Source organism: Dendrobium catenatum, unplaced genomic scaffold (genome assembly GCF_001605985.2).
Source record: "Dendrobium catenatum unplaced genomic scaffold, ASM160598v2 fragScaff_scaffold_414, whole genome shotgun sequence".
Classification (NCBI taxonomy): domain Eukaryota; kingdom Viridiplantae; phylum Streptophyta; class Magnoliopsida; order Asparagales; family Orchidaceae; genus Dendrobium; species Dendrobium catenatum.
In genome coordinates, this window is record NW_021318876.1 from 2,819,028 (window position 1) to 2,834,615 (window position 15,588).

The following is a 15,588-nucleotide window of genomic DNA, read 5'->3' on the forward strand; positions in this document are numbered from 1 at the left end:
ACATTCTAGTTATTCTTTATGTATTTGAAAATTATTAGATTTGATTGATTTTAAATACATTATAAACTCTCAACAATTACTATTGTCGTTGTGTGATATTCACCATTGGTCGCAATCATCACCACTAGTCACCAATTATCACAATCGTTGGATTTTATATTGCATTCTTTTACTTCAATCTAAAAAAATAATTACCTACATTTATGTTACACTAGTTAAAATAACTCCAAATATTTTAAATATATTATATTCTTTTTACATTACATTTTATTTTATTATACATCCTTTTTTAAGCAAATGATCAAACGATCCCTAAAGATGAGTTTAACCTAAAGATACTAAAATTTTTAATTGATTGGTGTATTAATAATAGTGTTAAAACACAGCTCACATTTGCCTGTTGGTTGGGGCAAATTATTCTGTGCGGACACTGAATGGCGTCCATAGACCAATTAGTATGTGTCATGTCACCCCCGCTCGGTACCACGGCTCGATACTGCTGACGTGACATATTCTTGTTGGTCTCCGGACAATGAACTGTGTTCGGCGTCCGCACAGAATAATCTCTCATTGGTTGGGAGCTTTGACTACCAACCAAGAGGTTTTAGGTTCGAATTTTACGAGTGTAATATATCCATGAGTTTATCTTAATTTGCCTAAATATCTCCCCAAAAAAATATTAGTGTTAAAAACGGTAAGTTCTACTATTTGATTTTGAGTTGAAGATGAATACAAACCAAATTAATGTCAATCAATTAGCTTTTTACTGACTTTTTCTTTCCTTAATTCAAATAAGAAAATCGGATTTATTTTCTCCCATTTTTTTTATTATTAGTTTGATAACTTGAATGACCACTCTTGTTTTTCCTTTTCTAATTTTTAGAAAGGATTTTATATTTTTATTTAAAGATCTTAAAACTTGCAAAAATTTATTTTTCACCTTTTTTTTTCTTTTTTGAAGTTCTTTATAAATAGGTTAAAAAAAGTAACCGAAGGGAAGTTCCGCCTCAAGAAAATTTCAGAGTAACAAATATTATTTAGAATTTCTCTTATATTTATGATAATAGGACTAGAATAGATTTTTTTTTTTTAATTTACAGGGGCTCATATTCTTCCTATTCTATTAATTTTTAATTCCAAACTTCCCCCAATCATTTTTTTTTTAATTTTTTTTTGAGCCAGTTAAGTCAAACTCACACACATTACATACTTAGGCTTCGTTTGGGACGACTTTTTTACTGCTTTCTAAAACGGAGTTTTAGTACAAATTTTTTTATTTTTGTACTAAAACTCCGTTTTAAAAAGCAATAAAAAAACCGTCCCAAACAAAGCCTTAAACTTCAAACCTAAAACTCCACTGATAACTAACGCTCTCAACTAATCTAAGTGAGTTATATTTTTATTGATGGTTCCAAACTGGATGAAATAAATGGTTGTTGATTTTTTCATGCAGCATATTTTAAGCTTTATAAAACCTGGAATTTGTGCTGTCCATACTTTTTAAGAGTATATTAAATAATTATTAATTTTAAATATTTGTGAAATCAATCACATCTCTCTCTCTCTCTCTCTCTCTCTCTCTCTCTCTCTCTCTCTCTCTCTTTCTTCTTCTAGCAATGTAAGAGTGATACATAAATGCTAAAGAACCAAATCTAGAAATCATATATTAGATACTCACCCATTAAAGAAACCACAAATATGGACATTGAAGTTTCGTTTGGGACAACTTTCTTACTGATTCTTAAAGCGGCTTTTTAATTGTTTTAAGAAGCAATAAGAAAATCGTCCCAAACGATGAGTTGTCCCGTCAAAGACCCTTTATAATAAGCTGTAGCCATCCCAAATAAATCTTTTATGTCACATTATAAAATCACCAAAACAAAGAGAGAAACCAACTATCTTCTATACAAATGTATCACCATTACCAAGAATCAATTAATCCCATATAACAAAGCATTATGCACTTTACAAACAAACTCTGAAATACTTCACTAAACCAACTGCAAACAATTCACCATATAATACTAAAAATGTCAGAAAATATCCTATATGTACATCCATTTACTCGCTTACATTATTGTTCGCATGTATGCAGTGTTCTGCTATTTCTCTCCCACAAAAGAGAGACCAAATACCTATAACTTACACACTAACATAATAATTTCAAAAAATTTAAGTGCATGTGCTAAGCACATACAGATCATGTACTTCAAAATTCATATTAATCAGCTAACTTACAGATAGTATAAGACTTTTTACCAATTCTGCATTCAATGCCGCTGAACTTGCAAGTAAAAACATGTCTTCCGGATGGGCTTGCTCTGTTTCTCAACTTATTGAGCTCTTCCGCTGCTGGTTTCAGCAAATTGCTCACATCACCTAATGCCCATGCTAGTGATATATGGGGCCGTGGATTCTGTCATCATTTACGGTTAAACAATCCATTCAGAAGTACAGATAGTAAAATATTATTTGATTATATATATATATACATTCATACACACACACCAATTAAGGTTTTTTTTTGGAACGGCTTTCTTACTGCTTCTTAAAGCAGCTTTTAAGATGCTGTACGAAGCATTAAGAAAGCCGTTCCAAACAAAGCCTAAGTTTAGCAGCTTGGAAAATGTTAAAAGAATTTTTAAAAAGAGGAACTTAGAAACAATAGAAAAGGGTAACAAACTATATGATTTCTAGGTTTTAGTTCAAGCTAGGATGAAGAAAAAATCAGCATAAAATATTGAAGCAGCAATAAATAACTAGCAGATCTAAGGTTAGCAAACGCCTCAGTAAATTATTATGGTAAGTTGAGATTAAAGGTTAGGAGCTGCATTATCCTACGAAGAAAAGATGCAAGACCATGCAAATTGCTAACTGCTAGACACTTGTTAATCTCAGATAACAATGAGCACAAAAGAGGTGTATCTATTCATTTTGGTGCAACATATGCGAATACCACAAAATAAATTAAAAAAATAAAATAAAATAAAATATTATTGAATATAAAGTCAAACCTTATAAAATTCGGGTAGACCATGCAACCTGTAGATCTCATCAACAATACAAATCTGCCTAGTAATCTGCCAAAAGCATAAACCAATCTTACTAAACAGGAGAGGCAAAAAAATGTTTTTAAATGTAAAGTTCAAAATAAGAAACGATGTTACAAGACGAAATTATTTGAAACCGAAATTGGATGCTGTCTAATATTTGATCGGAAAATAGTGTCACCAATATAAAAGTTGAAATTTAGATTCCAATAGAGGTGTGGAAATGCACAAGGAGATGAAAGAATTTCTCGGCTTACTAAACTTTTTAATATTATTTTGAGGACTAAAAAGATGTCAGATGAGTTGAGAATGAGTGTGTTGATTCTTATTTTTAAGAATAAAAGTGATGCACAAAATTGTGCGAATTATAGAGGAATTAAGTTAATATGTCATACTTTAAAACTATAGGAGAGTTATGGAGCATAGGTTAAGGCGTGATACTAAAGTTTCTCAAAATCAATTAGGATTCATGTCGGGTAGATCTACCATGGAAGCTATATATTTATTGAGAGGTTTAATGGAGAAGTATAGAGAGAATAAGGAGGATCTACATATGATTTTTATTGATTTAGAGAAAGCACATGATAAAGTTTCAAGAGAAGTGCAATGAAGAGTTTTAGAAAAAAAATAGGTTAATAATGCTTATATTCAAGTCATTAAGGATATGTATGCAAGAGTTGTTACTTGTGTTCAAACACAAGGTGATTTGACCAAGTATTTTCCTATTTCAGTTGGATTACATCAAGGATCAGCCTTAAGCCCATATCTTTTTGCTTTAGTCTTGGATGTTCTCACTAGACATTTGCAAGAGGATGTACGAAAAGTCCCCCTCAAACTTAAGGGAAAGTTCAATAAGATGATGGTTAGACCTGCAATACTTTATGGTGCAGAATGTTAGCCATTAAAAAAGAAGCATAATATTAAGTTAAGTGTCAAAGAGATGAGGATGCTCAAGTGGATGAGTGGCTTTACTCTTAGAGACAGGATATGAAATGAGCATATACGAGAAAAGTTTGGAGTAGCTCCAGTGGAAGATAAGATTAGAGAGTCATCATAGCTGATTTGGTCGCATAAAGCGGCAGCTTTCCAATGACCCGGTTAGGAATGTAAATGTATTAAATTTGGCTTATGTTAAGAAAGGTAGATGTAGACCTAAAGAGACTTGGTTAGATAATATTAGAAATGACCTTTCTTTATTAGATTTAAATTAGAATTTAACTCTTAACTTGACACAATGGAAAAAAAGGATTCATGTAGCCGACCCCACATAGTAGGATAAAGGCTTGATGTTGTTGTTGTTGTTGTAAGGTCAAGTTAGGTTGGCTACATTTTCATTGCATTGCAAAAATGATACGTGTGAAGAAAATGAAGCAAAATTTGCTGTTTTTCATTTGCACAAAAAAAATTGAAGTGCATGGAGTAGAAAGTGTTTACAACCTAAAATAAATGCATTCACTTCGCAACTATTTGAGCTTGCAAAGCGTGAGTATGCAAGCATTGTTTTAATTTACACAACTTTGTCGCCAACCTAGTAGACTTTAATAGCAGTATATAGCTCATGCCATCATCTCATATCAGGACTTTTTATACAACACGAATCAGAAAGCATTCTTGAAGTTTGAAATGCTCTTCGTTGAATTAACAGAGACAATATTTGATATGCATATCAATTATAAGTTTAGCATAATCCTAAGGTTGAAAAACATTCAAAATTGTACAAAATTTCAACGATAGCAGACAACATAAAATCAGCGTTGTAACAGAACAAAATTTTATTTAGTAAAAACATAGTGCAATACATCATCCTCATTAGCTTTATCCAAACAATTTGAGGTATTCATTATGAATCAACTTTCTACATTCATTCTCATTGAATGTCACAAGGAGTGTTAAACCTTTCACAAAAAAATAAATACGTAAATAAAAATACTCGTTAATAATCACGTGATCTCAAGCTCAAGCTCGAGTACAAAACACTTTACTCTACATTGAGTTGGCTCGATAATCATCCTAAAACCAGCAAAGCTATTTTCTAGCATTTTATTTGAGATAGATGATATTCCCATAGCTCCTATCATATGATCATTTCTCAATCTATCATTCCAAATTCTATCAAATTCAACTTAATATTCTCATTTATGGCATGCTAAATTTGGCTCTCAGTGACTTCTTTGTCGTCCAAAACTCAAGGTCTGATGACATAGTGAGCCTAATTGCAACTTCATAAAAATTACATTTAAGTTTCAATGATATTCTCTTGCCATACTCCCAAGGCACTTATAATTTTAACTATCAAGCCTTAGTTCTAAAAGTTATAGCCTATATCTCCACTCTTTTATATATTAGATATAATATATTAAAATCTATTACACTTAGATGTCACTTTATTTTCAAGCAACATTAATCAATACTTAATAAAATATCATAAATTGCATTTTTTTCTTTATAAAATCGAAGTCCATAATTCCTAAAACTATATTTCTAAAAATTTAAGTTATCTCAACAATGATATCACTAATTTGAATTATTTTAATTACAAAAAATATATACCAAAGTGCTTCAATTTGACCAACCTTTGTAAGTACCTTTTTGATCGATAAAAAAAGCACAAATTTAATGGTAATCCTTGGCATTCAACAACTCCTTAGTAAGGGTCTAAGTGAGCTTCGAACTCAACTCATTAATGAGCGCGTGCGTTGACCTTGTCTAGAAGCAAGCTCGAGCTCAAATTAAACTCCATATATTAAATGAGCTTTTGTTCAAGCTTGATGAAGCTAAGCTTGTTGGCTTACGAGTTAGCTTAACTATTTCCTATTTCTTCTTCACCATTCAATCTAGGTAATATAAATCCAACTTTCACAAAGTCCTTTCTTCTCTAGAAACAATTGAACCCATCGGCGCCTTCATAACAAACAACGAGCTCTCACAGCAACTTCCGTTGGTGCAACGACCTCCCGCTAGTGCCATCAATGTCTTCTTCAACAAACACCTGTTGCAACTTACTCCTACTCTCTACTGTCGATGTCATCTCCAATGGGTTCCTATCACAATTACCTTCCTTTGGGGTTCTCAAGCTCACAAGTCGATCTATAGCCCGCTCCAATTCCAACGAACCAAGCTCAAGCTCATCGTATGGAGAGATTATTACATGCGGACATCGGATGCAGAGCTACGTCCATACTCCAATAAAAATATGACGCATGGACTAGTATATTACTAGGTATTACTGTGTATTGGTGTGTATTAGCTGTGTATACTGTGTACTAGCTAATACATAGCAATACACAATTAATACACACAAATACACAATAATAACAAGTAATACACTAGTTCACGCATCATATTTTCATTGGACTCCGGATGTAGCTCTACGTCCGGTGTCCGCACGAAATAATTTCTCCATTGAATCAGCTTAATACAAGCTTAAACTCGAGTTTGTGTCTGCCATTGGATAGGAGAGCTGAGCTCAAATTTATTATAACTCCAGCTCAACTCAACTCTTTTGCAGTCATACTCCTAAGATTACTTAATAATACATCATAGATGTATACAATAGCTTCAACATGCATTTGGCATGCAATTTTTTTAATTAATATGCACAAAATCAATTCTTATAATAATTGATTATATGTCTTCTAAAGGTCAATAAAAATCATATAAAATATTTTTTACTCTATTATTTTCTATTAATTATGTTAGCACAAAGATGCCACCATAAGGGGTCTTTCTAATTGATCATTTGATACAAATAAATTTTTTCAAAGTATGGTGCCATTACTCTATTATAACTTTATACTATAACTCATAAGCTTAATTACCACGTAAGTACCATAATCCTAAATGTCTTTTTCTATTCTTGAATATTAGTACTTAAATGTTTCTTCTCTAATCCTTTGATATTTTCTTAATCTTTAAAATTCCTTTAAAAAGATTCATTAACCAAATAGCTCCATTTTGCCCATAACTCATAAAGTCTCTATGGGTATCTCACATGGATCTAAAACTTCACTACATGCATCTTCTTCAAACCCAACTACACTTAACCCTTTTTTTAACAACCTAAAATGCATATAATTGGTTCGCTAATTATGCTCTTTGTAAAAAAAAAAAACTTCTTTAAAATTTCTTCTAATAAGTCCTCAAAATAGCATTTCTATATTTACTTGATATATTCATTTTTTAACTATGATCTTAAAATTTTCATTTTTAAAGCATCTACCTTAATTAAAAACTTTATCTCTCTCATATTTTGCCTTCTTTATTTTATATACCTCATTTTCTATTTTTTTTTAATTCATAGTTTATTGAATAAAATAATTAAATTTTAGTTTTTATTTAGCTTATTATCTTCTTGGAAGATTTGTAGCTTCCATACAACCACTAATTTGATGAAGTTCTATATGATTACACTCGACAAAAATCTCAAACAAATAAATGACCTGATCAAATTGTTTTTGCATAGTTTTATATGATTTTATAATTTAATCTTTTATTTTTGGACTCGCCTATGAAAAAATACCTACAATCATAGGATGTGTCCTTCAGATTTTTCTTTTACAAAATTATTTGGCTCGACTCATAGTTAGACGGCTCAAGGCATGTGTTCAATAAAACCGCTCAAATTACTTGATAAACATCAATTTTAGGGTCTCATTCGATTCATTGCTAATGTAGGTTCATTTTTTATTCTCAGTCATTGTTCGGTTGTTTCAACCTCTTGTTCTAATATTTTCATCCTAATGGTTCATACACTATTCTTGGACTTTCAATTATGCTAAATTAGTTGCTAGATTCATGTTCGAATTGTTGTTTGGGGCATTAAGGCCTATTTTGCACCTAAAGTTGTTGTTCCTTACTCTGCCCAATTTAGGACACCAATATCATGTGTGTATTTTGTCCTGCGGAACATCATACCTATGAGAAAACAAAATGTGGACCATCCTACTTCCTCCTTATTTACAATGACTTTTGCAATGGTCTGCATTGCAACGAATCAGGTCCATCATATAAGCACATTATTTGCTAACCATATTTTGTAATTGTAGTATCTATCATATTTTTGCAACAACTTCATTGCTTAATGATCATATCATTTGAGATTTGGCCTTATCTTTTGTACCCAAGCAATCTTATGAGTTATGCCAAAATTTTATAAATAGGTTAAGGTGCGTACATAATGAAATATTTGACACAATTTCCTTTGACAGTGGTTATCTAGAGTTGACTTAATGGTGTTGTGGCAATGGATTTTTAACTTGTATACCTTGCTCTAGGCAGTATTCCTTAGCATTATCTTTAAAAAAAATTTGAAGGAAACAAAATTTGCAATATTTTTTTAACGCAGAAGTTTCTAGTTTCTACATTCCATGCGTGGCTTGCATGTACGATTCTTGTGGCTGGACTAATGTCTAGCGTGTTTGGTGCTGCAAGTTGCGTTTGTGCAAGTCTTCTAGAAAGGAACTTGCAATTTAATGAGCCATGCACACCCTAAGAGGCTTACAAGATTGGGATTAACAATAGTTGTAGATGGGAATTTGGGGATCTTAAATTAAAGTTGAATAAACTATTAACTTCTGAGATTTAGTTGATGTGACTACTCAATTTTTTTACATGTATTCATACCACGCATCATATCAAATGCACTAAGAAACCAGTCCTAAATCATCCTAGATTTTGTTCTACTTGGTGGTTCCTTTCCTAAAAACTTTTTTAGTGATTTGCGGGAGTTCTTGATTTGATACAATTTATCACAACAAGACTTTCAATTGCGGCATCAAATTTCAATGTTTTCAATTGTTCTTTTGGTTTAATTTTCACATTGATTTCTTTTATTTAATCAATCATTAAGTTATCATTTGGCATAAAATATATGTATTTTTTTTAATACACAAAAAATTAGCAAATAATTATTTAATTAGTGTTCTTTCTAATTGCAAATTTATGTGGTTTCATACATTGAAATATTGCATCATTTAATTGCATTAAGAACTAAAGACCATAATACGTTCAACAACACTAAGCCTCAGTAGTATTTATTTTTCATCACTTTAAACTCACATTTTTCATCTTTAATAAAAAGGTTTAGTAACTCAATTGTTGCTATAAAGTGGATGTGGCCTTCCAATGCTAATAAAGCACAAATTGAATTAAATACTTAAGTATAAACTAAATCACCGGAGGTGTTTATGAAAAATGTATGGCATTGTTGGATGCCTTCCAAAAAAACTAACAGAAAAAAAAAAAAAACATACAAAAGCGCGTACAGGTTTAAATAAAAAAATGGGCAGCTGAGGGGTCTCAAGCACAACAAACGTTAATTGTTAACATCCAAGACCAGATATTTCTAGTAAAAAAGAATACGCATCCAAGCCTGAGTAGTAACATCATAAATTCATAATAAAGATAGTTCTTTGTTAAAATGGAAAGTTGTACCAAGTATGGTAATAGGAAGCTCGAATATATACCTCTAATAAACCTCCCCCAGTAACTTCCAATGAAAGAAATGACCGTGTAAGTTCATCATTGACAAAAGCTTCCCATTTATTGAATTCCATCCAGTATCTGTCATCAATGGTCAAAAGGGAAAACAAGACAGCATTTCAAGGAAGGATAAAACCAAATGAAGCATAAAGAATCAATAGGCAGTCATTTGAAAAATTCTGAAAGCTTTTGTCAACTGAGTGCATCACCTCACCTTCTCTGAAACTGCAACCTTTGACGAAGCATGGCCACAATTGAGTCAATTTGATGAACTTTAATAGGAACAGGTCTCCCCAAACTAATATGAAATTCCTTTCCTAAAATTAGTTGTTCAAACTTTTCATCATCTTTGCACAACTCATTAAGCGCAATATCTACGTCAATAACATAAAGGTCCGATACAAGAGATGAAATTATCTTCATAGATGAACTCAGCTGCTTCCTTGTCATAGATGGTATCCGAACTGCATAAAGAACAACAAATTTTGCTCTTCATTCAGAACAATTTGCCAGAGACCTTTTGCTTATGAAATAATAATTATGGCTGCATATGCATTAGTTAAGACAAGAATCAGGTGAATATCACAAAAAAGAAAATTTAATAACTCGAAGATGCAGGAAGTTTAGATGCAGTGGCATATGAGCATCTAAAATATTGAGCTTACAAGAGAGTTTATAACCTGACACCCCGCGAAAAGAAACCTATATGATATGGGATGAAAATTTTCAGGTCGAGAATTATGAATATTGTTAGACAGAGGTATGAAGCGTAATGAGAGCATGTAGAGAGGCCTTACTTGGCAGTGTAAGAAAAAATTCAGTATAAATCTAGTCTCTGAATTTAAGGGTATAGATTTTAAAGAAAAAATAATACTTTTAAATGTTGATAAGGAAAATGGCCTTTTCATGAAATGACAGCACCTGATATTGGCAGGACCAAATTAGAATGGGAGTCTCCCAGGTCCCCTATCTGTGAGCTTCTCAATGGCAGGTTTTAAGGAGCGAGCATTGTGAACCCTTTCAACTGAGTGGAGCTGAGAAACTGGTTGGAAGCCTCGAAGCATTGGAGACATAAAAAAAGGTATTTGGATGAAAGGTGCAGCAAATGCGGGGTGTATTTTATTGTATTCTTAGTATTTCATTTAATGCAAGTTCATATGTAACAGAAATGCTCCATCTCCCAACCCACTGGATAGTTGGAACATGGTCACTTAAGTCAGTTTTCTATGATTTTAAAGGTGCCACATCTCTATACTTTTGCCAAAAAATTATAGATACCCTAAGATCCCACCAAAAAAAAGGATTAAAAAAAAACTAAAAACATAGGATTGGAACTCTGGATCTAATCATTTGCCTCAGGAAGGGAGAGCTTGCAAGATCTATGATCCAGGAGTTGTCTATAAAGTAAAATATTATCATCACTCGATAGAAGGATGGGTGACTGTTTCCCTGATAAATCAAACAGTTTTGTTCAATTACAATTGATCATGTATTGTAAATCCTAGTCTGTCAGATGGACTTTGGAGACCAAGCTGTATTAGGAAAAGAAAAAATTTCAAGAAAAAAAAAAATGATAAAATTGAATGTTGCAGGTGTCACTACATCAATGTGTCATAAACTCCACTAACCTAAAAAGGCAAAACATGATAATTGTAAGTTCCGAGTCTACATTCGGAAATCAAAGTGGTAAGACCAACCATTCAAGCTCAAATTATCAGGCATGCAAATTATAAATTCTACCCCGAAATATTGTATTGAACCACCATATGCCTTTTGTTGTCTTAAAACATGAAAAAATCAAGGAACAACAAGGTAGTCCAGTTAAAATCTATAGTGGGATCGCCCACAAATGAAACATCAAACAACTTCAATTCTCTGCACAAAGTACCAATGCACAGTAGAGTCAATCATCAGAAACTAGAGCTAATACTAGACTCGTCATATTATTGTTGCCTCCTATACAATAAAGCCTACCCGCCAGAGAATCTCCATTTTATTGACAAGAACAATATCCAAAACATAAGGAATAAGAATATCTTCATCACTGCCACCATTAGGGCTGTCAAAAGCGGGTTTTGGGTCAGATTCGGGTCCAACCCAAATCTGACCCGGCACTGTCCAGGTCAACACGAGCGACCCGTTTTTAGAAACGGGTCATTTAATCAGACCCGAACCCGACCCGCTTCAGGTCCGGGTCAACCCGACATGACCCGTCTAACCCGGAATTCATTAAAATCTGGGTTTTTAATGCACCAAACAGTGAAAAAACTGACAAATAAAAGCAGTTAACAGCACTAACAGCAGGTTTAAATTATGAATAAATTAAGAAATCATTTACAAATTACTTAAATATGTAAGGCTGCTAGGGTTTTTTATGTGGGGTTTTGTCAATTCACTTTTGGACCAAGTTCCACGAACCTCAAACCAATAGTATTTGGTTCAATTCCTGAAATAGTATAGCACCAAGAGAAATTAGCTTGATTTGCACTTCTATATGGGCATTTCAATTTGGCAATGACAATCTTGCCAGGTTGGCACCAAAGGCTATGCAAGGGATGCCATTAATTGATATCTTTTACGTAAATATGTCATTAATTGATGTATCAGTATGGTTTTTTTTATGGTTGTGAATTATGTGATTTGGGTGATGGCAAGGGATACCAATCTAAATTTAGGAGCGTGTAAAAGCTAAGGACTGGTGCACCCTAGGTGGAGAAACATATGGATAGAATGTCATGTTAGCGTTGGATTAAACCAACTGGAAATAGAGAAAAATTCTGTTATGTGCAAAGATGAACAATGGTGAGAACAATTCAACCTAACAATTTTACATGATTTGGACCACGATAGGGCTCAAGACATTCGTGGACTGGATGCAAGGGATGGCACTAACGTGGTTGCTCTATTACAATGCCATCTAGGAAATAGAACAAAGATGGTTAAGCTGTAGATTGATAGGAAGGGCAGAAGTTTGCATGTTGTGGTCATGGCAAGATTAGGTGCATGCAACAGTAGCCTTGCAGCAAAGGACTCTAAGGTTCCGGCACAAGCTACTATCTAAAGAATATGAAGGGGGCAATCCTCCTAGAAACACGAAATCCTCAAGGCAATAACCCTCTTGACTAGAGGATTTCAATAAACTTACAATTGATGACTACAACATCAAACGAAAGACGAGTGATGGAATATAAAAGCCTTATTTGATGTAGTCTAATTTGATTACATGGAAAAAGATAGCCTAATTTGATTACCCTGTAAGTAAAGTTGCACTTAAATGCTCTGAGATCTATGGTAACTTTAATTAGCCTACATTAGCCTTGATTGACCAACCTAGTGATTCTGGCTAGTTTCGATCGATCCATTATGACCTCCATTGATCCAATTTGAGATTTTTATGTGTTCATAAAGATTCTTGCTGATTAATCAACCCGCATCCATCATCATTTGAGCACCACAAAACCCTTCATATATTTCCATAATTCGATTTACATTTAGTTCAATGACATTAGTCAAGTTGAGTATACCAGTCTTTTCTTAAAATCAAACAGCTATTTTCAAACCTTTCAGACATGAGCAAAACAAAGAGAAACATCTGCCAGTAAAAGAAAGTAACATAAGAAAAGCAATTGAATATCATTTTAAAATGCTACAAGCATGCAAAAAATATATATGAGAATAAGGTTTCACATAAGAATGCAATGGATATCCCATTGGCCTAAGGCCTCACATATATCAAGCAAATAGAATGGAAAACGCTAAAATGTAAATAAGCAGAAAAACCTGGGATGAAAATATGTAGTGCATAGTTTCCTTGAATATGTGGGAAGCTCCTGACACGGTTCCCTTGGCAACTTGTAAAATCTGTACAGCATTACAACAGTCTTGGTGACCTCTCAGCATTCTTGGAAAAAGAATCAACCTAAAGTAATAAATGAGGCAGTATAACAAATTTTACCTGAAAAGAAAAAAATAGTTTATTGGATTTAACTTATCCTATAAAAGCTAGCTTTTTTATCAGTGTCTAGCTAATGAACCATCCCTTCTTTTTTTGTTTTTGTCTTCAATAGTTTATCTGTAACTCAAAGGGTTAACCCCAGATTATTGTGAACTAATCCACACAAATTGCACGAAATCTGCTTTGCCAACAAAGAAAATGTTGCAATTTTACTTTAGATTCTCAGAGAAAATAAAAAACTAATATGCTTTAGGTAGTCAAAAAGCCCCAAAGATGATTCATCATACAAAGCACTTGTTTTTGTTCTTACGCGTTAAGATAATAAAAATATCATACTTATGATACTTATGAAAATGATGAAGAAGAGAAAAAAGGTAAGATACCCAAAGAATTTTGGGGTTGTAGTAGGTCAATGGGAGGCGGAGGCAGGCAGATAGACTCCTTAGGTTTTGGGGTCAGCCTCGGAGCAGTGCTCGTTCTCTCGCTTGATCCACGGGAATCATCTGAGTCCGACTCCGAGCCATAACTGGCTCTGAGCGCTTCCATCCGTCTACGGCGCTCTCTTATTCTTTTTACTTCCAGAAAAGTTCTCCAGCTATGAAATTTTGATCGATGCTACTTCAAGAATAGGCTGAATAGCAATCTTAACGATGCCGGATTTACGCCAGATTTGGGTTAAATCCTGCCAAAAGCCAAAACAAAGCAAAATTAAATCCCACGGTAAGTTTACGCTTCAGTTCACGGCGTTTTCCCCCATTCATCTTAAATCCCGGATTTACTATATCCGGTTGTTCGGCGGATTTATGGTATTTGGCCGAAGAAGCGTGCGAAAGAGGAGAAAGATCATTACCTCCGTCGTGACTTTCAATCCGACAGGAACAACGTCGTCGGCGAAGGAGGTGAAGAAGCTTTCGTTATCGTTAGCGACTGTATCCAAAATTAGTTCTCGCGAAGCACGGAAGCCGCAAGGAAGAAATGGCGGCGAACATATATGCAGCTCATGGCAGCGCTTGAAATTTACGGAACTTTATGGGCAAATTAGGTCAAAGGGAAGCTGGGCCTACAGTCACCTTTTTGGACAATTGTAAGCCTCTATTCCTTTAGCTTACACATCCATTGGCCCACACATTCGTATATTTTAATCCAGCCCAATTTAAAACTTTAATATTTTAGGTTTTTTTTCTAAGTTTAATAGAGAAAAATGAATTTAGAGAGGGGACAAGAGGTGTAGATTGTTTGCTAGAGAAATTATTACATGCAGTCACTAGAGAATATTTGGAGGCAAATCAAAACACGTCACGTCACTTTTTTGTTGTGTATCGCAATATATTGGTGATGCGGCACATTCTGATTTACTTCAGGACAGTTCGTTGATCGCACGTAACAATTTCTCCGTTTGAGATGGCTGAAAATTTTTTTAAAGGTGGTTATAAAATTATTGTTTTGAACTCACTACAAAAAGTAATTTTCTAGCATAGAAATTTCCTGGAAAAAAAAAAAGCCAAATAAAATATTTGTTCGTGAACTGAAAAGCAAAATAGTAAGTAAATTATCTCAAATGAAGTCTATATATTTCCAGTTTGTTTGTTTTTTAATATTTTAATGGTATTCACTATTCATACGCTTGGTCATATTATTTATTATCATTACATTTTTAAAATTTTTAAACAAAAAAAAAAGTAAATTTAGGTGAAAAGACCTCTTATCATGGTTACTTTGACGTCTACTAACTTCACCACCTACCAATGATACCAACACAAACCATCACTTATAAAATCGATAAACGCTATCAACATCAACTACGACCCCACAATTTCAGCAATTAGATTTATGTTGTACTCTTGCTAAATAGCTCTTCCCACTCCAACAAACCAATATATTCTTAATAGCGTATGAATGACTTCGCGCAAGAAAAGGCAAGGCTTCCCTTGTAATCAAATAAAAATACTAATGGAATCATTTTAACTAGATATGACCAAGAAATTTTATTTTTTCCTAAAATTTTTTATGTAAAAACTCTGATATCTTTTATAATTCTTGCATCTCTCATCTCTTATATGTGGTCTTAATCATCATAAAAAACTAAGACGGTAAACTCTCTGA

General features: G+C 33.4%; 1 protein-coding gene across 1 annotated transcript; it reads right to left on the reverse strand.

The window, feature by feature from the left end:
• Positions 1 to 1,984: 1,984 nt before the first annotated feature.
• On the reverse strand, positions 1,985 to 14,479 carry LOC110105258 (U6 snRNA phosphodiesterase). The gene is made up of 7 exons (XM_020834675.2): positions 14,336 to 14,479; positions 13,869 to 14,167; positions 13,311 to 13,391; positions 9,745 to 9,994; positions 9,515 to 9,611; positions 3,015 to 3,080; positions 1,985 to 2,416 (listed from the first exon to the last, which is right to left on the reverse strand). The coding sequence occupies exons 2-7, from the start codon at positions 14,029 to 14,031 to the stop codon at positions 2,222 to 2,224; spliced, it is 852 nt and encodes a 283-aa protein (XP_020690334.1). The 5' UTR covers positions 14,032 to 14,167; positions 14,336 to 14,479; the 3' UTR covers positions 1,985 to 2,221.
• Positions 14,480 to 15,588: the final 1,109 nt, after the last annotated feature.

Excerpts from the sequence above, each read along its gene's own strand:
- LOC110105258 (XM_020834675.2), bottom strand. The coding sequence starts at position 14,031 with ATGGAAGCGCTCAGAGCCAGTTATGGCTCGGAGTCGGACTCAGATGAT. Across the intron at positions 9,995-13,310 it reads ACTACATATTTTCATCCCAG|TTCGGATACCATCTATGACA; the intron begins GTTTTTCTGCTT and ends TTCTTTATGCAG. Across the intron at positions 2,417-3,014 it reads GTCTACCCGAATTTTATAAG|AATCCACGGCCCCATATATC; the intron begins GTTTGACTTTAT and ends AAATGATGACAG.